Raw genomic sequence first — 25,302 nt, forward strand, 5'->3', positions numbered from 1 at the left:
TCCACTACAGGAGAAGATTCTCACTGTGGTCACTCTACTCCCTTCACTCCTACATCCTGGCTATTCAAAGTGTGGCCCATGAACCAGCCACATGGCCATCACCTAGGACTCAATGGAAATGCCAGATTCATGAATGAGAATCTGACTTTAACAAGATCCATAGGTGATTCCTGTCAAAGTTAAGGCTTGAGAAGCCATAATGTAGGAATCCTTGATTTCCATAAGTAATGCAAACATCAATTAAAAAGAGAAATTTTGTTTTCAAATTATTTCTGATCTCATTAACCAGCTATATATGGTAACTATGGGATTCTTGGAAAGTCTTAAGTATTTGGAATATGTCTCTCTGAAAGTACCTTGTTAAAAACAGTTTCCTTCTTTGTGTTTGTGCTATCAAGAGAACTCCCCGGCATCAAGTATTTCTTCTTCTTCTTTTTTTTTTTTTTAAGATCAAACACTCATACTTCAAGCTACAAGAACAAAACCCAGGCTGAGCCCCTGGGGTGGTTCTGCCTCCCAGCTTCTAAGAGAATGCCAGAGGTTTCCTGGGCAGAGGCGGGAGGGGGGGCAAATGCTACAAAGAAAATAATGTGGGCTTAGGTATGCCACAAAAAAAAATTTATGACCTCAGATAAATCATTTAACTTCTCCAAGACTCAAGTTCCCTTGTCTATAAAATAGAAGCATCAAATTAGGTGATGCTTAAGGTCATTTCTGGCCCAAAGAATCTAGAAAAGTTCAAATAATACATTTTATCATTTCCTCTTTTTCACTTCTGCTTCACTGAGTAACCATAATTTACAGTAGAAGAGGGAATATACAGACTATTTTAAAATAAATACAAATAAAAGACTAGTGTTGTCAATGGGTAGGCTGTAAGACTTGCACAGTTTTGTGCTAAGGTGCCCCCAGCCAAGGCGTCCCGGCTTCCCTAGCCTGACAGCTTTCTCCTGCTTCTCAAAGCAGGGAAGACCACTTCTGCTGACATGCCCATGACAGCTTCCCACTGAGTCACCCAAACCAGGAATGAATCATTCTCTACACACGTCTGCATGGGATCTTGTGCCAACTGTAGTTCTGCTCCCCTGCGTGGGAGAGAAGTGCTATCTGGAGGCCCGTGCCAGGCTGGCTCAGCCACACTTCCAAGAGACCAGCAACCCAGGGAATAAGGCAAGAGGCAGCCAGCTCACTGGGTCATGCTGGAAATAGAGGAGACTGGGCAAATCTGAGGATAATCCCTTATGCTCCTCCAAGCAGGCTCCTTGGAGCCTCCTCCAAGTCTGAAGAGGGGGAAGGAACAGGTGCCAACCAGTATGTAGGAATCTCCTGAAAAACATAACCTAGGATGACCTTGCCTTCAAAATGGGGAGCGTCATGGTGAAAATGTCCAGCTTTATGTATTCAGCATGTTTGAGGCTTCGTGTGCAATGGTTCGTGTACCATGGTGGTATGAAGTCCAACATGACCAAGAGAATATTTAATTCCTAAGAATCGGAGATATTACCACATTAATGAAGATGCATACCCTTGAACTGCTAATCACTAAGTTCCTCATTTCTGTGAGTGACCTCTGGGGGTAAGGAGCCCTAGGAGAGATGAGCACCCTTGCCTTCCTCGTGTGAAATAGCCTAGAAGTTGGGCCAATGGGGACTGGCCGTGTCTGGTGAACAGAGGCAGGAACAGAGAGCAGCTCTAAGAGGACAGGTCGGCAGACTCAGCCAAGAGGTGACACTGCTGTGCCTCACACACACCGGTCATGTTCGCTCCGGGCCCAATCAAGCCGACGACTCCCCACAGAGCAAGGAACTCAGAACAGTGTCAAGCTGTACCCACACTGTGGCCCTGTCAAGTCTGCCCCCGAGAGGCTGCCAGGATGACGAGGGTATTGTGCCTGGAACAAGATGTGCCCAAAAGGACACCGGCACAGGCAGCTGGTACCCTTATGCCCTTTCCTGTTATAGAGGAATTGGCAAAGCAAGCTTTGAAATCCTTTTGTCCATCCCAGAAGCCTCTCAGAGCCTTGAGGGCCACCCACTCACCTGTGCACCTCCGGAGGCTCCCTCTGGATTTTGGAGCTGGCCTCCACCACCTCTTTGGCAACTTTACCACTGCAAAAGACAAACACAATGTCTGTGCACAGACACTCAGAGCAGAAGGGGAGGGGTGTGCACATGTGTTTTTTTTTTTTTTTTAACTTCCCAACAGTCGGATCCACTCTAGAAATCCATGCTTTTTTTTCCCTCTACACGAGAAGTTACTATGGAATTTGAGGGGGCCCCATGAGTGTAAGACATGAGTAGAGTGTAAAGGGAGAACCAAAACAGGGGGATAAGTCAAAGCGCCCTGATTTACCAGCAAAATATTCAAAAAGTAAATGGTTGCTTCCTCCCCAACCCATCACCAATATGGAACTATGGGTACCCACCTATATCGAAATCTACTTCCTTTGAAAAATATCTTGCTGCTTGACACAGTCTTGATCTGACTGGATTTCGCATACCTTTGAAAAGAAGCGAAACAGAAGTGGTAGTGATATTGGCAAATCCAAGTGAGACATGCTATAAAGTGCAGTACTTGGGTATTTTGGACTATAAGAAATGCATGCTGTTGGATGATTCAGCACGTGCACACAGGCACACACACCTGAAAGAGAAGTTCCACCAAAAGACAGTTACCTTCACTATGGGTATTGTACTCTGTTATCTCTTTTCATTCTTTCTAAATGCTAGTGATGGCCCACATATGGTTTCATAATCCATTATTGGATCATGACCTACAGACCGGACCAGGTAATACTGATGAGCCAAAGGGCAGGGCTAGGTGGGTGATGGGGATTAAGGAGGGCACTTGTTGGGAGGAGCACTGGGTGTTGTATGTAAGTGATGAATCACTGAATTCTATCCTGAAACCAATATTGCACGTATGTGAACTAAAATTTAAATTAAAAAAAAAAAAGGAGGGGATGCTTTCTCAATTTCCAGTGGAAAGATATGGAGAAGACGCATTATGTCTCATGGTGTCAAGTTCCCGGTTGCCAGGGCACTTTCTTGCCTGTGCCTGAACCAATGCTACAACAGAAAACAGCTTCCCAGTGACACAGGTCACTCGCCATGTCACAAAGAACCCACCTACTGTGTACTGCCTGAAAGACGACCCAAGGGTCTATGTCACCGTGGAAATGGTCACTGGCTTGAATATTCTCCGGTTAAGTCACCATGACCCAGTGCCCTTTAAAAGAACCCAGGCTGGTAGATGACTAAGATACACGCGGAACAAGAAGCCGAGCCAAGCACTGATTCAGCAGCTCTGAGAACACCGTAAACACACGTGTAAACACGAACAAAACCACAGCATTCTGGAAAACGATGAGAACATGGGCTGCCTGGAGGCCACACGCAGGGCACTAAATTGCCATGACAGCTAAACTGCCTCTCCATCAATCACTTTAAGCCTCATGCAACTAAACCCAAATTAGAAAGAATGGTCTGCAAGAGTTCAGGACCACTTAAAACACTGAGAGTCACAAAATCTTACTAGAAAAACCACACAGAACAATATGCTGTATAGAATTGTTCTATATATAGAACAATATATAGAATATATTGAATATGTTATATATAGATATACATAAATAGAATATGCTGAATATATATAGAATAGATAGATATAGATATATCTATCTATATCTATTTATCTATATCTATCTATCTATCTATAATATGCTGAGCAAAGACCTGCACATAGCCAGGGCTGTGGTTAGAAGTCTCCCCATGCAGGCAGTGATCCCCACCCCCGGGCATCTTGAAGCCTTCATTCATCTGTTCAGCAATTATTAACCAAATGATTAGCCTGCTCCACACACCCCACGCTAAGAGAAGTCACATGATCTCTGCATTCAGCTGTACGGTCTAGAACGGAAATGGATATTAATCTAGAAACGAGGCACATAAGCGAATAACTATAAAGTGCAAGCGGTGGTGGGGCCATGAAGGAAATGATGCAATGAGAGCACAGGATGGAGAGATTAATCCAGTCTGGGGGCAGGGGTTGGAGCTGAGATCCAGGGGTGGGAAGGTATTAACCAGGCAAGTGGTGGGCAGTGTTCTGGGTGGAAGGCTCAGCAGGCACAAAGCCCTGAGCCTGAGCACTGAAGAACTAAAAAGATTTGATGTGCATTTCCCCTGTTGTCATTATTACTGTTATTATAAACCCACTCCCACATACATATATTTTTTCCCCTAATTTAGCAGGACCTGACCTTAAGCTGTCGTCATTAAGGATTTTGGCTTTCCTCCTCAGGACAATGGAAAGCCATAGTAACACTTTTACAAAGGAGCCCTTTCTCCCTTCCGCCTCTGCCAACAGCCTGAGCCAATAGGGAAGGGTGCTGGGGACAAATGAGGAGCAGAGATGGGAGCGGAGGGGGTGAAATCCTGGGGAGGGCGATTCCATGTCAAGGCAGGGCCTGGAGAAGACCGTGTGGGAGCCCTGAGGAGCATATGAGACCCACACCGGCGAGCTCCCCACACCCGGGACAGGCAGTGTGAGCTGCTGGCCACAGCTGGGCTCTAGGAGGATACAAATCCCCAGCAACTGTGCTGACATGGGACAGAGTCCCACGGCACCCTCCTCCCCCTGTGAGGACATGCCTGCTCCTGCTCCGGACATACCTGCCCCCGCCACACACACACACACACACACACACACACACACACACACACACAGCTCCGAGGAGCTGTGAGCCTGACACATTACCTACAGGAGCCTAAGAAAAGGCTTCATGTCTTTCTCCCCATCTTCTCTACAGGGTGTTGCTCCCCCAGCCTCAGAGGCAGGGGGGCCGAGAAACTTTTAAAGACGCTTCTGCTTTTAGAATGTTTCTTATTGTTGTTCTAGGTTCTAAGGATCCTTGGGGCAAGGCAGTCGGCTAAGAAGGTTAGGAACCTTAAATGGAGTTTTTAACCCCTGAAACTAATGAAACATCATGTCCACTATACTTCAAAAAAACATTAATTAACGGGACACCTTCGTAGCTCAGTCAGTTGAGCACCTGACTCTTGATTTTGGGGCCCAAGTCAGGATGCCAGGGTCATGGGATGGAGTCCCCCATTAGGCTCCACACTGAGCGTGGAGCCCGCTTAAGATTTTCTCTCTCCTTCTGCCCCTCTCCCCTTCTCACACTCTCTCACTCACAAAAAAAGTAAATAAAACATTAATTAAGAAAGAAAAAGAGGCTTGGGGCGCCTGGGTGGTTCAGTCGGTTAAGCGTCCCACTTCGGCTCAGGGCATGATCTCATGGTTCTTCGTGAGTTCAAGCCCCGCCTCAGGCTCTGCCCTGACAGCTCGGAGCCTGGAGCCTGCTTTGGATTCTGTGTCTCCCCCTCTCCCTCTGCCCGTCCTCTGCTTGTGTGCGCTCTCTTTCTCTCTCTCTCTCTCTCTCTCTCTCTTAAAAATAAACATTTTTAAAAAAAGAAAAGAAAGAGGAACGCAGCTCTGTGCCCAGTTTCTAGAAGATACCAGAAGCTCAAAGGGGTGTGGCAAGCCCAGCAGTTCCAGGGAGCCTCTCGTGGGGAGGGGGAGGGGTGGCTCTGCTTTTCACTGGTTGGCCTCAGCTGCTCTTGCAGGCCCTAGGAGGAGGCCGCTGCTGTCTCACGCCAGAGTGGCCTCTTGGTGGGAGGCCTCAGAGCTACTCCGCATCCACACAAACCCTCAAGAAAAACAGGTCAGAAGACACATTTCACAGAGAAAGTGAAGAGCTGCCTGCTCAGGATGTGAGGAGTGAAACCGGTGTGGGCTGCTTTCTGGCGGCTGACTGCCCTGGATGAGGATTTGTTGTCATTTCCTTTGCTCAGAGACACTCTCCTGAGAGGTTTACTGCCAATTCCCCACCCTCCCAAATGTGCGGGCAGACTCCCACTCATGTTTGGGTTGAGATCTCTTCTTTTTAAATGTTTATTTTTGAGAGAGCACAAGTGAGGGAGGGAGGGAGGGAGGGAGTGGCAGAGAGAGGGGGACAGAGAATCAGAAGCAGGTTCTTTGCTGACGGCAGTGAGCCGGATGTGGGGCTTGAACTCAAGAACCTCAAGATCACGACCTGAGCCGAAGCTGGACGCTCACCCGACTGGAGGGAGATGGTCAGGGGGAAAGAAAGGAGGCTGGGTTACAGGACAGGTCTCCAGGTGTTCCCAGCAGCATCTGGAATAGGGGTCAAAACCCCGTGGCTCAGGCTCTATCCCTAGAGATTCTCATTCAGCAGGTCTGAATTTTTTATCACACTCCCCGTCATTCCAAGGCAGTACGCCTGCACCTAAGGACCCTGAGCCCCCACATTCTCCTTGAATGACCCAAAAGATGGCATTTTACCTGGAAGAGCAGAGGCCCAAGGCTCCTACCTGCTTTTGCAGCTTTTCCAAGCCTCAATTTGTCCATGAATTTTTTAAGGGGCAGGGGGAGGGTATTACAATGCTTCATTCATAGTGTTCTCAGGAGCGTTAAGCAAGATCAAATGATTTGAAAGCTCCTGATCATTATGTAATAGTTTCCCTCCCTCCCTAATATCACTCTCAAACCTCTCCATTGCCTTCTCACTATTGAACCACGAGAGCCAATCCTCTGAACCATGCAGATTCTGGGGAACTATTTCAAACACCCCGAAAGCATAAGAGAACCTTAGTGCTCTAACTAGCAGACACGTTCCGGTGCTCAGTTCACCAGGCTCTCACATCCAAAACGAACCCGGAGCAAAAGTCTGCCCACAGAAGGCAATTAATGCACAAAGGCTAAACAGTAATTCTGTCTCCTCCAGCCTTCTTTCCTGTCTGCCCTCTCCCTCCTGCCATCTGCAGCTCCCCCATCAAAATCTCAGCAGAGAGGCTACAGAAGACTGTTCTCAAACATCTGACCTCACAGAGAAACCCGGACAGTCCCCAGTTTACCAACACCTGGCCTGACGACAACTATGTATCCACATGGTGGCCTGGCCACAGCTCCCCACCACCACCACCCCAGAGCTGAAGCCACTGTACCCAGAGATCCCTTCCCACCACATGAGGGGGTTCTGCCCAGTCCTGACATTGAAGCTGTGCTTTCAATGGAGTACCTGGGGTGCCTGGGTGGCTCAGTTGGTTGAGCGTCCGGCTCTTGATTTCAGCTTAGGCCATGATCTCACCGTTTGTGAGTTCGAGCCCCACATTGGGCTCTGCACTGATACTGCGAAGCCTGCTTGGGATTCTCTCTCTCCCTCTCTGTGCCCCTCCCCTGCGTGCACTCTCTCTCTAAAAATACATAAATAAAGCTGAAAAAAAGACTTTCACAAGTGAAATAAATAAACGGGGTACCACGAGATGTGTGAGACGTGCCATGCATGCAGATAGCACCTGGAATGCACGAAGTGCTAAGTGATAGGATCATGTGACACACAGCGCAGCCCTGCAGAAGAGCACCTCCCCTCGCCCCCCTCTGACTCCTCCCCTGGTGCCTGCTCCTTCAGGTGCTGGGGAGACGCTGGGTGGTGCTCCAAGACGTCACCTGTAGAATCAACAGTACAATTTCCCATTTTATCATGGTTTACAGCTTTTGGAGTAACTACAGGCATAACAACACATGGTTATTATTGAGCACCTACTATGGGTCATGCACCATCCGAAGTGTCTCAAACATTGATTTGGTTATTCCTCATAGCTTTCTCCTAAGAGGAAGCAATCTACCTTTTTAATGGAGGAAACTGAGGCACAGAGGGGTTAACTCATTGAATGATGGTAACATGATAGAAGCTGGAGAGACCGGGTTGCAAATCCAGGTCTGTATTTTTTAAAATAATGCATATGCCATGCAGGTTCTCAGACTTCAGAGAGCATCAGATTCACCTGGCAGACTTCTCAAAACACAAGTTTCTGATTCAGTAAGTCTGGGGTGCAGCCCAAGAATCTGCATTTCTGGCAAGTTCCCAGGCAATGCTGATGCTGGTCTCAAGACCCTACTTTGAGAATCACTGGATTAGAGCATTTAACCCTCAACTGCGCATTAGCACTGCCTGGGAAAGATTTAGTTCTGCCAATATCTAGATCCCTCATCCCAGATTCTGATTTTTTAAATAAGTTTATTGAGATATAATCCACATGCCATAAAATTCACCCTTTTAGATCATATACTTCAGTGGTCTTTAATATAATTCACAAAATTAAGAAAAATAAAATATTGTCATCACCCCAGAAGGAACCAGCCTCCCATTACTTGCCCTCATCTTCTCCACTCCCAGTCCTAGGCAATCACTAATCTACTTTCCGTCTGTAAGGATTTGCCTATTCTTGACATTTCATACCGATAGCATCATACAATGTGTGGCCTTTTATGCCTGGCTTCTTTCCACTTAGCTTCATGTTTTCTTTCTTTTTTTTTTTTTTAATGTTTATTTATTTATTTTTGAGAAAGAGAGAGAGAGTGCTAGCAGGGGAGGGGCAGAGAGAGAGAGAGGGAGACAGACTCCCAAGCAGGCTCTACAGTGCCAACATAGAGCCCGACACAGGGCTCAAACTCATGAACTGTGAGATCATGACCTGAGCCAAAACCAAGAATCAGACACTTAACCGACTGAGCCCCCCAGGTGCCCAAGCTTCATGTTTTCCAGGTCCATCCGTGCTGTGGCACGTAGCACTACTTTCCCCCGGATGGCTGAACAATACTCCATTGCATGGATATTCCTCTTTCTTTTATCTGTTCAGCAGTTGATGGGCATTGTAGCTATTATGAATAATGATATGAACATTTGTGTCCGTGTTTTTGTGAGAACCCAGATTCTGGTTTAATTGGATTTGGGGGTGGGTCCACAGCTTGGTAGTTTTTAAAAGCTTCCCCAGGTGGTTCTAATGTGCAGTCAGTTCTGAGAACCACTGGATTAGAACCTTATTACTCAAAGTGTGATCCACGGGCCTGCAGCACAGCCTCACCAGGGAGCTGATGAGGAACATGGACTCTTGGGGCACCTGGGTGGCTCAGTCAGTTGAGCATCTGACTCTTGGTTTCGGCTCAGGTTATGATCCCAGGGTCCTGAGATCCAGCCCCGTGTCAGGCTCTGTGCTAAGCAGAGCCTGCTGAAGATTCTCTCCCTCCCTCCCTCCCTCTCTCTCTCTCTCTTCCTTTGCCCCTCTCCCCCACTTATGCTCTTTTTCACTCTAAAAAAAGAAATATGGACTCTGATGCCCCACCCCAATCTAGCAAATCACAATCCACATTCTGACAGGATTTCCGGGTAATTCACATGCTCACAGAAGTGTGAGAGGCACTCGTGTAGGGAGCTGTCTGGGTCCTTACCCACCAAATGTAATGCTGTTTCTCTGACAAAATATGTACCAAATTCTGGGAAAGAAATTTGTCAGGGACTGCCTTTAGCCCCTGCAAACAATCCTGTACAAAGTTGAGGGTGAAGAGTGTTCACCCTCTACAGTGTCCCCAGTTGAGCCTCTACAGTGTCCCCAGTCTACAGTTGAGCCTCTACAGTGTCCCCAGGGCATGGCATAAAGCAGATGTGACAGATTCATTGACTGGAACTCCTGAGCCCCCGAGCCCTTCAGCGCATCCCGTGTGCGCTCGGGGAACCAGCACCGCAGGAGCGGCGGCACCTAGAAAACACACTGCAGAAAGGAAGCTCAAATGGTGGCTGTCAGTGTTGGGGATCCCCTGGGGTTTAGAGCAGGAGGGAAAAGCAGAGTTTCTGCACTGGGCTCCATTCCCAGGCAGCAGATCTCAGAGCCAGGGCTCTCAAACCTGATGGGTGGCTCTGGGCCAGCTGACAACTAGCAGCACATTCATGTCTTAAAAGCACACTAGGGAATTCCTAGGCATCAGTCACCCACCTCCCTCCCTGTTCCCAGGGCAGGTGAAGCAGGAAAGGAGGGAGCAAACCACCCCCAACCCAGGAAACGAAATCAGGGCCTTGCTTTGCCGGCAAAGACCATTACAACGCAGTGCCAAGTGGACAGAGCTAGAAGCAGGTGCCCACCCCTGAGCTTAAGAGATTTAGAACCCTTCAGAGTCAACGGGCCTGGGCTCTTGAACCAACAGGTGCTCAAAAATCTTTCGTCATCAGTGGAGGGGGAAGTAGTCGTGGTCACTGCTGCGACTACCACCCATGGATGGCCAGTGTGCCTGGTATGACTAAGCACTGCCCGGCAGGTATCACCAATCACATTTTAAACGAAAAACAAAGTCGGGGCTCAGGGTTTAAGTGCTTTGTTCCAGGCTGCGCTGCTAGTAAGTGACAGATCAAGACTCAAAGCCAAGCCTTTCACTTCCAAAGCCCATGCTTGTTAACACTCAACCACACTGAGGCAAACGAGTCTCGCCCAAATCCCTGTCCCCTCCATTGTACAGATGAGAAGGCGGAAGCCAAACCTGTCTGAGGTCACGCAGGTGTGTCAGAACAGGTGATATCTTTCCTTCTCCTTGAAGAACAAGGATGGTTATGGAACAATGAAGGAACAAAAGGTTCTGACAGAACTCAGATAAGTACAAGTATGAGGGATCAGATGTCCTCATGAGGGAGATGGGGATAGCCTGACCTAACAAAGTGCAGGTGCAAGGACTCCGTCACCTCTGGAAGGTCCCCAACACATGATGGTTTGATTCATAGTATTTTTTTTTAATTTTTTTTAACATTTATTTATTTTTGAGACAGAGAGAGACAGAACATGAACGGGGGAGGGGCAGAGAGAGAGGGAGACACAGAATCGGAAGCAGGCTCCAGGCTCTGAGCCATCAGCCCAGAGCCCGACGCAGGGCTCGAACTCACAGACTGCGAGATCGTGACCTGAGCTGAAGTCGGACGCTTAACTGACTGAGCCACGGAGGCGCCCCGATTTATAGTATTTTTAATGTAGGATGAGTTTATCAGGGTGTAGCCCCATCATAAGTCAAGGAAGATCTGTATGGTGCCACTCGTCCTGCCCACTGAAGCCTCTGGGTCTTTGGAAACATCCACAGAAGACGGGGAGAGGTTCCTCTGATGTGCCTGGTCGGCCCATCTGATGATAGGATTACAACACTGACCTCTTCCCTCACTGCCAGCTAATGAGCACACTCTAAAATGTGCAAAACAAACCCCCAGTTGGCAGGGGTTTTCTCCTTCTTCCCCCTCTTTTCAATTGTTTTTGCCTTTATTTGACTCCATCCATCAGCAGACCCCCTCACACATGATAGAATAATATGTATGCAAAAGAACCAATTAATGGCCTAAGTTATTCTTTGCTAGAGATCCTAGAATTTCGCTAAGGATCTTCAAAGCTGTGCTAAATCCCTTCCAAGAAGGGCTTACTGAGGTGCCTCTAAAAGGTCTATCTATGGAGTGTTTCCCTTTCCTACTCCCTCCCCCTACACTGTGTGTGGCCAGCAGCCATCAAACTCTCCTCTGCTGCCTCTCTCACAATGGCTGAGCCCTCTGTTCCTGCCCCATCATCTCCTCCCAGTCTCCTTCATCCACCCTCCACTCCAGCCTTGTGTAACTTCTCCTCCACAATGTCTTCTACTTTCCTACTTTGGTCTCTTACTCAGAATGTCCTTTCACCACCTTGTTCCCCCAGCAGCCAGACTCGCCCCTCTTTCAGGGTCCCCTCCAGCATTTTATTTGTACTTCCCTCTTGGTCTCTATCACAAAATACAAATCTCCTGAGGATAGGAATCAGGCCTTATCAATTGATCCAGGAAACATTTTTTTAATACATTGGATCTTTAGCAGATACAAAGATAAATAGAACCTAGTTCCTCCCTTCAGAGAGATCTGATCTAGTACAGATACGTACATAAAAATCTACAATAAAATAGGTCATGATGCATCTTGTTTTGCTTTGTCTCAAAACTCCCATCTACCAACTCCCTCAATCATGAGAAAAGATTCGTTCAGACTAACTAAATGTCTTTAAATTATCCCTTGACAGGAACCAGATGATTTTATTAAAGGAGGAACAGAAGAGTCCCAAAAGCTTAGGCTCCAAAAATAGTTTGTCAGTTTCTCAAAATGTTCTGCATAGTTACCCAGTGATCCGAAAACTCCACTTCTAGGTATGAACCTAAAAGAACTGTCCATAGAAAAGCTTTTATATGGATATTCCTAGCAGCATTATTCATAATACAAGAGCGAACAACCCAAATGTCCATCAACTGATGAGTGGATAAACAAAATGTGATCTATCCAAACAATGGAGTATTTAGGCATAGAAAGAAATGAAGTAGTGATAAATGCTACAACATGGATGAACCTTGAAAACACTACCTTAAGTGAAAGAAGCCAGGCACCAGAGGCCACATAGCTTCTGATTCTGTTTATATAAATGTCCAGAATGGGTGAATCCATAAGCACAGAAAGTAAACCAGCAGTTGCCAAGGTCTAGGGAGAGCGGGGGAATGGGGAGTGACTGTTAATGGATGCAAGGTTTCTTTCAGGGCTGGGGGGAGGGCAGTGGGGGGGGATGATAAAAATGTTCTGGAATTAGATAGTGGTGATGGTTGTGTGACTTTGTGAATTATACTAAAAATCACTAAATGTATACTTTAAAAGAGTGAATTTTGTGGCACACGATCTCAATTTTTAAAATAATTTAAAACAACAACAAAATATGTGCAGGCCTCAACTAGAGACAGAGCCCCAAACCCTCTGCCTCTTCCTCTCCAGCTGTCATGCGCACAGACAGACTTGGACATGCTGATTTCAGAGGCCATCAGGTATCCTTATATACCAGTTCCCAAATACCACAAGAGACCCACTGATGCTTTGAGGTGGAGATGGTTGTGGGAAGGTCTTGATACATGCTCTCATTCACAGTATTGTGTAGTTAATCTCATCCAAGGGCTTTCAATACTATGCTTCTGAAACGATCTGCCTGGGATGGAGGGGTCTCCCAGGATACAGGACTGTCAAACTGGTCACCCAAGCTCCTGGGAAGTAGTGAGCAATGGGTGAAAGGTCTCCAGTCCCCAGTCCCAACTCTGGTCCCTGCCAACAACCACAGCTTCTCTATTTTTACCTGTTTTTCTCTAAAGCCTACTAGGGTTTGTCTACACATCTGCTTGAGGAAAAGAGCTCTGTGGATAAAAAAGGATTTGAAAAAGATTGTCCAAGCCATCATTCTGATCCTTGTCAGCCAAAGCCCAGGAGGTCCAGAAACTTAGCATCTTCAGAGACAGGTGTCTAAAGCGGGCAGCAGAATTCAGGGTTGGGGGCTGACAGAGCAAAAGGTCACCTGAATGAGCTCCAGGGGCCAGCAGTGCTGATACCCTGGGCAGGGCTGGCCCGGCTCTTGCCTGCATCCATCACCACCATTCTTCCAATGAGCAAATGTGTCTCAAAGAGGAGAATCTGGAACTCGGTGGAAAGATCTCAGATTTGAAGCTCTTTTGAAATCTGAGAGCTTTATGGGTGGTTTCTGAAGTCCTGTCCAGTACTGACTTTCCATGATCCTAGGCTCCAACTGCATTCTACCCACAAACATTTGGCTCTCATCTCTGTATGCTGAAGGCTTATTACGAACACCTGTGACTCTGCCAAAGCTTTCCTTCTCTGGTTGTGCGAGCACATTCAGCCCACATTCAGAGTAAGCCAGAGAGTATTAACTCTGCCCTCTAAAGTGGCCTTCCACCAAAATGAATGGGTAATTGGTAGACAAACAACCCGGGTCCTTTGCTGGTCAGCGGGAGAACTCGGAGGGATGTTCTACAGCATGATAGAGTTCCTCAGAGGTGCTGACTGAGCACAGCTGCTCTCAGGAGTGACCTGCTCAACAATATGCCCTATATTGTTTGCTGTCCCATCTCTCTTCCCCAATCCCCTGCTGGTATGTCCAGAAACCACATCCTAAAGAAACTACTTGAATTCAACTCTTCTCAAGGTCTGCTTCTGAGGGAGGTACCCAACCAAAAACAGATTCTGTGACATGTTGAATGGAAATAACAATGCTAAAAACAAACAAGCAGCCCACAGCAATTCTATGGGCATCACCCAAAGTGGAGCTCAGGCTTGGTTGGGCCAACAGTGGTTGGGAGTCAGCCTGCACAATGCACTAAACTTATAATTCCCTTTAATATAATAAAAAGGACTGAATTAAAAGAAATGATTATGCAGCTATTTGCAAAACATAAATGGTTCCATGGATGCTTTTAAAACCTGTGATTCAATGAATAAAAGCTACTCACTTATAAAAGGCCTGGTTCTCCACCCCACACTTCCAAAGATGTTTGCAGGCAGCTGGTGTTGAAGTATGGAATGCCAACATGGCTTTTTTCTAATAAAAAAGACAAAACAAGACAACAACAGGCATGTTAAACATAGTTTATGTTTTTCATGTTGCATCCCACCACCTACTAAACAAATTAAAAGTAATTTATGCATTACTATGGTCTTAAAAGTGTTGTTGGGGCACCTGGGTGGCTCAGTTGGTTGAGCATCCAACTCTTGATTTTGGCTCAGGTCATGATCCCAGGGTTATGGGATCAAGCCCCATGTCAGGCTCTATGCTGAGCACAGAGCCTGTTTAGGATTCTTTCTCTCTCTCCTTCTGCCCCTTCCTACCCCTGCTTGCATGCACTTTCTCTTTCTCTAAAACAAAAAAATAAATAAATAAAAGTGTTTTTGAAATGGTGTCTCCCCTTCCCTCACCCTTTGGAGACATCACGAATCTATCTGGGCCCTGTTTCTAACAAAAACAACAGCCTCACAACCCTTATCAACACTCCAGGAATCACTCACCTCTCGGTCAGACTTGGATTTCTTTAAAAACTTATTTACCATCCTTGAATAACCAGTGCTTGTACTGAAAACTAGGGTCAAGAAAATCTGCAGACTTCCAGACCCAGCTCTGAGGCTCAAAGTTTCTGTAATGGCCTCCTCTCAAATATGTTCCCTGATGAACCCAACCTACAACTGGTAACTTCTTTATTTGAAGACTCCTGGGGAGTATGGACTCTATTCATGAAACTGTAGATAGCAGTAATTGATTAGCCAGCTTTGGAAGTATTCTTTGCTTGTTTCATAAATCTATATTTTGGCAGATTACAGAGGTAGGAGGTGGTTCCATTTTATTTTATTTTAATTTTAAATTCCAATTAGTTAACATAGAGTGTAATATTAGTTTCAGGAGGAGGCTCCATTTTCTATTTCTCAAAGTCTATCCAAGGATATTTTTTTACACAGCAGTATATGGTCCAGCATTGCTCACTGACTTTGGTCTTTAAATGTGTAAACCCACTATCTGTTTACCTCTCAGAGGTTCAGCATAGAGCTTCCATTAGCATCACTAAATTTCAAAGCGGTGGTGTCCTGGGGCTACAACACTAAAGGCACATTTTATGCCTGTGTCTCGCTCACACACATGCACACACGCACACACAACTACAGGTAATTCAAAAGCAGTATCTGACCTCCTTCTGGGTGCCAATCACATAAAATGTCTTCCCTTCAAACTTCAATTTGCAGACATCTGGCCTAAGAAAAGAAAATCTCTTTGGGTGAGATGCAAACAAAACAAAACAAAAAAACAAAAAACAACAACCCTGGCAGCTAACCAAGGTACCTGGGTTTCCCAGAGGAATCTGGCTGACTCACAAATACCAAGCAGACTGCAATGAAACAAGATATTATCTTATCATCAGTGAAGGCCTAATGAGCACCAAAAAGCCCCCAAGTGAATTATACAGCAATTTTCTTCCCAAGAGAGGATCCGGAGGCAGCTCAGAATTATTTATTCCATTTTTTACAGTCAAGCTGCCTCTTTCTTCCAAGGAGCTCTGGGGGTTTCGTGAACATTAACGACCAAAACAATATTAACTGGCCAGCCCACTTTGCAAGGTAGGAAGAATGTGATCATTTCAGGTTCGGGTAAAGAAACGACACGGACTCACAGTATCTGTCTCTCTCACCCTTTCATATCCATCAAGGAACACACATGACATTGCAAAATTTTCATTTCTGCTCTCTCTGTTCATGAAAGAATAGTTTTATTAGAGATTTAGATGTTCAAAATTGTGAGGACAACTTGACACATTGTACTCAGAAGAGTGATGTCTGGTTTTATCTTAAGGAGCTGCTCAGTTAAAATCTGCCTGAAACAGGGACCCTAGGTCACCTCCTTGGTGAGAAGATATATGTAAAGAGAAGAGACAATTCTATTTCTATTCCTTTGATCTAATTCCTAGGAGACTGATATGTGCCCCTGTGCTTTTCCTGGGGGAAAAAGAACAGTGTGGTCACATTAAGCGGTTCAAACTTACAAGAGCATTTGCAAGAGTGACAGAGCTCAATGGATGTTAAAAAAAAAACAAAACAAAACAAAGCAAAACTAGGATTAACGTAGGAATCAAATTTGTTTTAGAAACATGTCCACAGCTGTTCCAAACACACGTGCCTAACTAGAGGCTGGAAAGGAGTGGGGGAGACATCAAGCACCCCACCATGAACTCCAAGATGTAGAACCCAGAAACAAATGATCCGGGGATTGTCCATCTCAATTCTTCTGTGGACCCAGGAAGAAACAGAAGCCCAAAGGGCAGAGACTTGCAATTAATCTGCCCTGGACACCTGTCAGGTTCTCCCCTACCTACTTCAGAGCTCAAGCCATTCAGAAACCTGACGATCCAGCATCCGTCAGGAACCCCACGTCTCTTGTGGTCCTAGGGTAGGACTGGAGAATTCCCCAAATTTTCCATGCTTCCCAAAGTCAGTAGGAATTCCTAGGGAGCTTATTCTGGAATGGCCTGAAGGGTGATTAATAAATACCCTTCTTTACGTGCGGAAAACACAGAGAAGAAAACTATTCACCCCACCATGCTACCCACACACAAAATGTCACAGTTCATGAATCCCACCACTCATGACACTGTTGCATCTGATTCTCTTCCATCTCCCCTCCTCCCTGGAAGGCAGCCAGAAATAACTGACTCCCACCTTATGGATGAGTACACAGAGATTCAGAAAAGCCAAGAGGTTTATTACAGGTAAGTTTTGAGAACGCTCAGTGTGGAAAAAGAGAACAAGTGGGCACAGAGGGGAGCTGAAAGTAGGAACTGAACAAAAGGCAATGATAAAGAGGTCAAGGAAGAGATTGGTGAAATTGGGGATCTCAGAAAGAGAGGGCTGGTCATAAGGAAGAGAAAGTGGTGCAGGAGCGGAGTGGACATTAACTGGCCAAAGCTAACCCAGCAGAGAAGGTTTGAAAAGGCGGGGGGGGGGTGCCAGGAGGACAGTGCACAAAGAGAGGGTCTTGATATGATAAACGGGTGCTAGAAGGAATCCTGGAGGTAACAGAACCTGGAAACCAAGGTTCAGGTAAGTATAAGAGCATTTCCAGCCCAAGACTGAAGATGGATGCCCACTGACCCGTCAAGAACAACTTCAGACCACAGGGGTGAGCCCACCACCCAGTGAGACAGGATGGAGATGACAAACCTCTCAAGGGCCATCAGGGAGGAAACCAAATCAGGTTGAAGGTATGAACAACACTGAGCCTTTACAATATTCCACATACATTCAGCCTTCTCGCTCTTTGCCCAAACCATCCTGCTCCTTGATTCAACCCAGCAGGTGCTGCTGGTCATGTACCCTGCTCCACCCTCCCACTTCTGTACTGATGTGACTCAAGGTGACATGTTCATACAGATGACGCTCTTCTCAGCTGCAAGAGGTGGGTCTTGATTTGACCAACCCAGTCATGGCGTCCCCACTCTTCTCAGAAGGATTGGTTTAAGTAGGTGCGTGTAACCTAATCCTAGCCTATTAGATACATGGGAAGTCTCCTACAGGGGTTTCTGTTAAAAAAGTGATCATTGTTTTAATAGGAGACACATAGAAGGGGTGCTCTCCTCCAGGTAATGGGTATTGCTGTATGAAGATGGGATGAACAGAGTTGCATGTGTGGCCATCTTACGAGCATGAACCTGGAGACAACAGCCACTCCCCTGGGATGACAGAGAAGAAAATGGGAGACCCAGATCCTTCATGGTGTTGTCAGGTAGTTAAGTTAAAGGATCATGGAAATGCCTGACCTCTGGAACTTTTGCTTTGTGACATAACCTCTTATCTGTAAGCCACTGTGAGGAGATAGTTCTGTTACTTTGAGCCAAAAGCATCTTCACTGATATACTGGATACCATAGGATGAGTCTGCAACAAGGATTTAACAGAAGAGAATTGGAGAGAAGTGAGCAGAAGAGGGTCCTGAGTTATTCAAGTGAACTTGCACCTTTACCCTGCCCTGACCTACCCTAGGGTCACCCCTCTGGCCAGACCAGCAGCTACTGGTGAGGAAACACTGGACACTTTCTCTTTGGAGACAGAGCTCCTGAGCCCAAGACACACTCTAGGTCTCCTGAGGTCTAGGGAAACCTAGATTGGCTTTTATTTATAGATGAATAATCCCTTCATAATGACTCTCCACAGCAAAGAAATGAATTCTAAGCATTCTACCAGACATTTCCAATACACATTCCCAAAAAGGTTCCCCTTTCTCCAGACATTTCCAAACAAACAAACAAACAAAAAAATCAAAGGCTGGGAAAGAAAAACAAGATTAAGAAAAATGGTAAGCCAGTTTCCCAAAGAAGTACTTACCATTTTATCAAATGGATTCTCTTATTTCCCTGAAATACCACAAAACCTGCTGCAGTGAATCCCAAAAATGTTGTTGTGCCTGTTGAATCCTGAAAAAAAAAAAAAACAAAACAGAAACAAAAACATCTAGATTGAGAAATATAAAATAAATGATAAATGGTATGCTCATTCATCTTCCTCCTGGGTTAATTTCAGGTTAATTCCATTGATTATAGCAATAAACTAAGTTTCTGAGACGGGACTTCCAAGGATAATACTTCTAAAATCTAGGGAAGGTCTGGGAATATGTGGCTTTTTCCTTCTACCTCTCCAGGAACATCCTGGAAAAATACAGATTAGTCACAAACTACTATGTCTATTTCTAACTGTGTCCTGGGGCCACCTGAGTGCTCAGATCTGCCCTGTAATGTGGGCAAACTATTCTCAGTCATCAAGAGCCCCAAAACCAAAGAGGCTATGAAACCAAAGCCCTGAATATCTAATTTAACTTCATTCAATTCCACATAATATTCCTGGCAATTTTAACATAAAGAAAGGTCCAGAAATGCCTACTTTGCTTCTAGCCTCAACCAGAAAAATTAAGCATAGATCACTAAAGGCAAAGGAAAGACAACAACAAAAATCAAGTCCATTTCCAAGTAAAAAATAAAACAAACAGAGAGGCTCAAAATTGTAGATTAAATATAATTTGCTAAATGGAATAAACTGATTTATACCATTACTAGGAAGAGGATCCTGGCCAATACGCTAAAATAATTGCATGGGCAGAGCAAGAAGCCCATGCCAATGTGAACAAGTACCTGCTGTAGTCATCTGGAGAGCCTGCTCTGCACCCCCACAGATCCTGATGTGATTGGGTGGCAGAAGTAGATGAAGCTACCCAGGTGCTTCTAATGAGCAGCATGCACTAAAAGCTATTGACCTAGTACTTTATCAAACACTGTTAGCTGGTACCATATGGGTAAAGAAATGTTCCAGTAGGACTCAAGAACTTACCTTTAAGAGCCTGGCTGATATAAATGCTTAGGTTAGGATTCTAGTTAGTGTCTGGTTGATGCGTGGCTAGTGTAGGGTACGTAAAGAAGAAAGCTGCTTTCATGGACCATTTCTGGAAAATGTGTGCATCATCTTGGGGGCTTGTTAAAAAAGCATATTCCCCCACTGCACCCCCAGCGATTCTGATTCAGCAGCTCTGGGGTGGACCCCAGGTGATTCTAATACATGCTTAAGAAAAATACTGTCAAATGATATGAACAATGGAAACAGGAAAAACAATTATTCCTAATGTCAAAATATAATCTTAAGTCTTTTTTTTCTTCTACCTTCTCAATTTTCAAGAGTTCGTTGTTGCTGACAATGGTCTTGAAAATCTTTCGGGATCCTATAACTTCTCAGGGGTAGAATCATCCACTTGATGGATAGATGGATGAATCATATGTGTTAATTGAGGAAAACTTGGCCACTACATAGCAATTAGCAAGCTATTGGGAGGCTGCAATGGAGAAAATCAACTACCAGAACACGACACTGCAGACTACTGTTGTCCCTTCCAATTAGGGGCAATGGATCAGGCTGTAGAAATATCCTGCATACCAATTAACTCTCTTGTGGGCAAAACAATCATTATATGTTGGCCTGCTATGAGGGGCACTCACCTTGCATGGGTGGGGGTCCACCCCATAGGTTTCCAAAGTGTGAGCTTTCAGGAGTAAGTTAAATTCAGCAACGGGTGGGCTCTGGCCTCTAAAATCACACGAGAATAGTTTAGGGTGTTAATACAGAAGATTATAGAAACATAGAATCCCTTCATTCAATAAAATGTGATATCCTAAACTAAAAAAAGAGAGACATCCCTACATAAATAGTAATCAGTAAGACTGATCACTATTTCTCACCATGAAGAGCCCTTTGCTAAGAAACCTAAGCTCATGTTCCCTGGCTAATTGTTTCATAATAAACCTACATGTACTCTGAGGACTCCAGTGACCTGTACAGTTAATTGACATTATCAAGTTACCACTAAGTAAGCCTTGCAAATTCAATCTTAATATGAAATAGAAGTCAGCATCTGTTCTTTCCTGCTCACTTAAAAAGATTATACAGGGTAAATACCATTCCTTTTTGCTCAGGGTAAAATACAGGCAATCCTGTTACCCTACCAACAAGCCTGAACAAAGCCATCTGGTAGGACAAACTGTCAACCATTCCACTGGAAAGCTCTGGATTTTGAAAGGAAATCTCAGCCACTAATCCTAGCAGTGTCCTCCAGGGTGGTAAACAAGGTCTTGGCCTCAGCAAGGGAGAAAGGGGCTGCAATACAGATGGCTGTAAAGCCTTTTGGGGCTAAATTCCAAGGCAGGATGGTGCAGCATTCCAAAGACTCCACTTTGACTAATGTTAATATCCCACATGTATCTTCGAGAATCCAAACCGTTCCCTAAGGATAAATATGTAACCCTAACAACCAAGTAGAGTTTGCTAAAGAAAACAACAGGAATGTGTTTTTATTTCCAAAACCTAAGATTACATTGTAATATTAAATCTATTTCCACCCACGCTTCCCCCATAGATGCATTTCCTCCCCTAGCCATCAAGACAACTAAATCATCGTGCCTCTAAATCAAAACAGTATGCCATCTACCTTCTCCCTAAAGCCTTTTGAGATCTTCTCTTTACCCTGAGTGACTGAAATTCCACTATGATATGTCTAAGGAGTGTCTTTACTCATCATGATCAGCACTGTGGGGATACTTTTAATCCAATGATTCATTTTTCTTTGGCTATTTCTTTTCGTCTCTTCCCAACCTCCTTCCTCACCAACCTTTATTTCTTTTCTTTCTCTTCTCACCTTTGAGAGACCCAAGTAAATGGATATTGAACCCCCTAGGTCTATCCTCCATGCCTTATAACCTTTGTTTCATTCTCTAAATCGTTCTTTTTGTACATTCTGTATCATTTCTTAATTCCAACTTCCAACTTGCTCATTTATTCTTCAGCTGCATGCATTCTGCTTTTATTCCCGTTTATGAGTTTTTTAAAATATAAATATTGCATTTCCAATGTAATATCTAATTGGCTCTGGAAATAGCTGCCTATTCTTATTTTATGCAATAAATTCCTTTTATTCCTCTGAGGAAAAAAAACACATGGTTTCCTTTAAAATCCAATCCTGTTTACACCGTTAATGCTGTTTTCTTGGTGATGGTCTTCGGTTTACTGAGTCAGAATCTCTCATTCACGGAGTTGGTTTCCTTAAGTGTTTGGCGATTCATGGATGGGCATTCGTTTTGTATTTGATATTATTTAATGCAGTGGCCCCTAGAGGTTGTAGGGAAGGAGCGGGTGGTGGGGAATGCCATCTGGGAAGAGTGTGTGTTAGTAACTTGATTTTAAACTGAAAGTTGTAGTTTCTCCAAGTGTTGCTCACACACAGGGTACTTCCAGCCCAAGCCCGCTATTGCCCATGAGGAACCAGAGAAAGTGGTCAAAGCTTCCCAACTGTGCCAAATGTAGTTTTGCACTCACCATGATGGCCGACCTCGGTATCTGTTGCCTGAAGCACCCAGAACCACTCCTACCCTACATATGTATTTAACCTGGATTTGCTCCATCTATTTCCCGTCTTCCAGAGACACTGTAGGACTTCTGATCCAAAAATGGTCCACAAATGGTATACTTTCCTGCATCTGCTTTCTAGTACTTTTTCTATTATCCATAGGGACTTGGAGAGGGAAGTAAAGGTAGCCATATGTGTTCTTTTCAAAGAAGAAATAATTTTTAATTCATCCTTTACAGAACATATTTCTGAGGGATTGACTCAAACACCTGCTTTAAGAAAATAAAGTCTTTCTAAAGCCTTTCAGGCTTTCCTCTTCTCTGGTCTTAATGTTCTAAAGTTTTGCCATGATATATATAAAAACAGCATCTTTATTCATCCTGATCAGCACTGTATTGGCCCTTTCAATACAATTCCTATCTTTCTTTGATTCTTTTCAAGTCACAGTCACTGTTAATTATTTCTCTTCCTGATACCATAACAATAGGTTCAGAAAAGTCACCAACTATATTGATGGGGAAGGGAAAAGGGATTTGGGGGGAAGTTTTCTCAAAACATGCAGGTATTTCTCCATAGCTCTCGTGCAAGTTCTAGTAGTAATAGCTTCTCTTCCACTGAAAAATAAGTCATTAAATCCAAATATTGGATGCCATTTCCTTCCCTGCCACACATTCTCACTCACTCACTCACCCAGAGGCTCATAGCACCCTCTGACGAGGGGCAAAGCACAGAGCTAAGCTGTCCAGCGTCTGGTGGCCCTCAATGCAGAACTTCAGTCTAATGGCCAAAGGGAACCAGGACCCCAGGGCCGGAGCCAAAGTAGCCCAGGCCATTGGCTCTGCTGGGGATAATCCTGCCTGACATGAAAGGGCTCTATTCCGTCCCACACTAATAAGAGCTCCTCCGCTCCTGAGAGCTGGCCATTCTCTCCAGTGGTTACATTGTCAGCACCTCTGAATAAAGAACATGGTGTTTATTCTTAAAATCCAAGTTTGGTTTTAAAGCAGACCCCTCTTTTCTATTCAGTCTGGGAACAAGTTAATCATGAAAGGTTGTAATTTGGAAGTTCACATTGGAAAATGAATGGGTTCTGCTCGCCTGGGTGGTCTGACCACTTTCCTGTCCTTTGTAAATCTGACAGGCATCTGATTTCTAGTTGCAAACACTCAACCACAGATGGTAGCAGGTGCAGTGCCACACAGCTCCAGAGGAGGGGCTGCCATTAAACTCAAAGACCTCTACTCACTGGGAGATCACATCCAGGGTGTGAAATGGGAAGCCCTAGTACAGGAAAAGATTTCAGCAACAGGTGCAATAAAAAAAAAAAAAAAAAAGGACTTCTATGTAGAATTTGGTTTAAACTCCAACAAATCAATAAACAATAAAATTTTAAAATATAAAATATATGTATATAGATACATATATGTGTCTGTGTCTGTGTGTATATATATATATATATATATATATATATATATATATATATCTCAGAAGAAAAATTAGCAAGACTTAAATAGGCACTTCATAAGATATCCAAATAGCCTACAACTATGTGAAAATGTGCTTAACCTCCTCATGATCAGCAAAATGCAAATTCAAACTATGAGAAATCATTTATACATCATCTATACATTATATACGTTTAAATAGCTAAAATTTAAAACATAGTACCAAACACTCACAAGGATTTGCAGAAAAAGCAACTCTTATACTGCTAGTGGGACAGCAATTTGGTAGAACTATGTGGGAAATTGGCATTATCTACAAAAATTCAACATGTTTACCTTGTAATACAGCAATTCCATTAACATTTTTATATGCAACAGAAACTTGTGCCTGCCGCACCAAGAAATACATAGAATTTTCATAGTAGTGCCATTTGTAGTAGCAAAAAAAATAGGAAACTCAAATGTCTATGCACAAGAGAATGGATAGACAAAGGAATGCTCAACAGCCACAAAATTAAATGAATTAAAGCTACATACAACATGGGCAACTATCACAAAGATAAAACTGAACAAAAGAGGCCAGATATAAATGAGTACACACTGAACGAATTTATTTATATGGCTTTTAAAAATGAGTACAACACAACTAATGTGTTTAAAGTCCGAGAAGAGATTCCCTTTGGAGAGGAGAGAGAAGGTAAATGCTGAGAAGGGGCAGGATAGGAGCTTCCGGGCTGTTACCAATCCTCTCTGACTTGGGTGGTAGTTACACACATTTGCTTTGTGACAATTCATCTAGCTTTACATTTATGTTTTGTGCACTTTCCTGAATCCGTGTTCTATTTCCATTTTAAGAGCATAAGACAAAAAAAAAAAGGTGATGAAGCACTGAGAACCCTCACGTACTGTGGGTGTGAGTGTCAGCTTGAGCAACCCCATTAACAAACAAGCCACCACTTCCTAGAAAAGCGAACACCATACAAACTCTACAGCCTTACAAATTCTACACACGGGTTTCTACCTAGGCTAGGAACTCCTTTACATATGCTCCCATGAGAATTATTCAAGAAACCATAAAGGCTTTGTAATAGCAAAAACCTGGAAATAACCCAAATGCCCATCAACAGAATGGATACATAAAATATGACATGTTCATATCATAGTGTATTAGTTACAAAGAAGTACAAATAAAGACCTATGGCTACAGGCATCCGCTTGGAAGAACCTCAAAAACAATGTTGATGGGGAAAGTAAGATGCAAGAATAGAGTAGGATCCCATTTATGTGAAAGTCAAACACAAAGCAATGCATTATTTAGTGATAAATATCAGGTACACTTAACGAAAGCAAAATAAGAGAATGAATACCTCCAAATTCAGAACAGTGCAGAGGAGGGAAGGAGGTGATCTGGGAGGGGTGCACCCGAGATTTCAGGGTGTCTGGTGATATTCTAATTCATAAACAGAGTGAGCAGGTCATGGGTGTTTTTTTAACTATTCTATATTTTTTAAGGTTTTTAAATTTATTTTTGAGAGAGAGAGAGAGAGAGAGTGAGTGAGTGTGTGTGTGTATGAACAGGGGAGGGACAGAGAGAGAGGGACACACAGAATCCAAAGCAGACCCCAGGCTCTGAGCTGTCAGCACAGAGCCTGATGCAGGGCTCGAACTCAAACTGTGAGATCATGACATGAGCCAAAGATGCTTAACCGACTGAGC

General features: G+C 44.3%; 1 protein-coding gene across 1 annotated transcript in view; it reads right to left on the reverse strand.

The window, feature by feature from the left end:
* The window catches only part of FRMD3 (FERM domain containing 3), a 301,078-nt gene that overhangs the window by 65,695 nt on the left and 210,081 nt on the right, over nt 1-25,302 (reverse strand). Inside the window, exons 7-12 of the mRNA XM_047097589.1 lie at nt 20,241-20,328; nt 18,586-18,674; nt 15,403-15,466; nt 14,179-14,267; nt 2,426-2,500; nt 2,040-2,108 (exon numbers count right to left, since the gene is read on the reverse strand). Coding sequence (XP_046953545.1) covers nt 2,040-2,108; nt 2,426-2,500; nt 14,179-14,267; nt 15,403-15,466; nt 18,586-18,674; nt 20,241-20,328 — 474 coding nt within the window. The remainder of the gene's footprint in view (nt 1-2,039; nt 2,109-2,425; nt 2,501-14,178; nt 14,268-15,402; nt 15,467-18,585; nt 18,675-20,240; nt 20,329-25,302) is intronic.

The sequence above is a fragment of the Lynx rufus genome, unplaced genomic scaffold (assembly GCF_022079265.1).
Source record: "Lynx rufus isolate CCGP_SWC_20201006 ecotype Redwood Valley unplaced genomic scaffold, mLynRuf1.p SCAF_10, whole genome shotgun sequence".
NCBI classification, from domain to species: domain Eukaryota; kingdom Metazoa; phylum Chordata; class Mammalia; order Carnivora; family Felidae; genus Lynx; species Lynx rufus.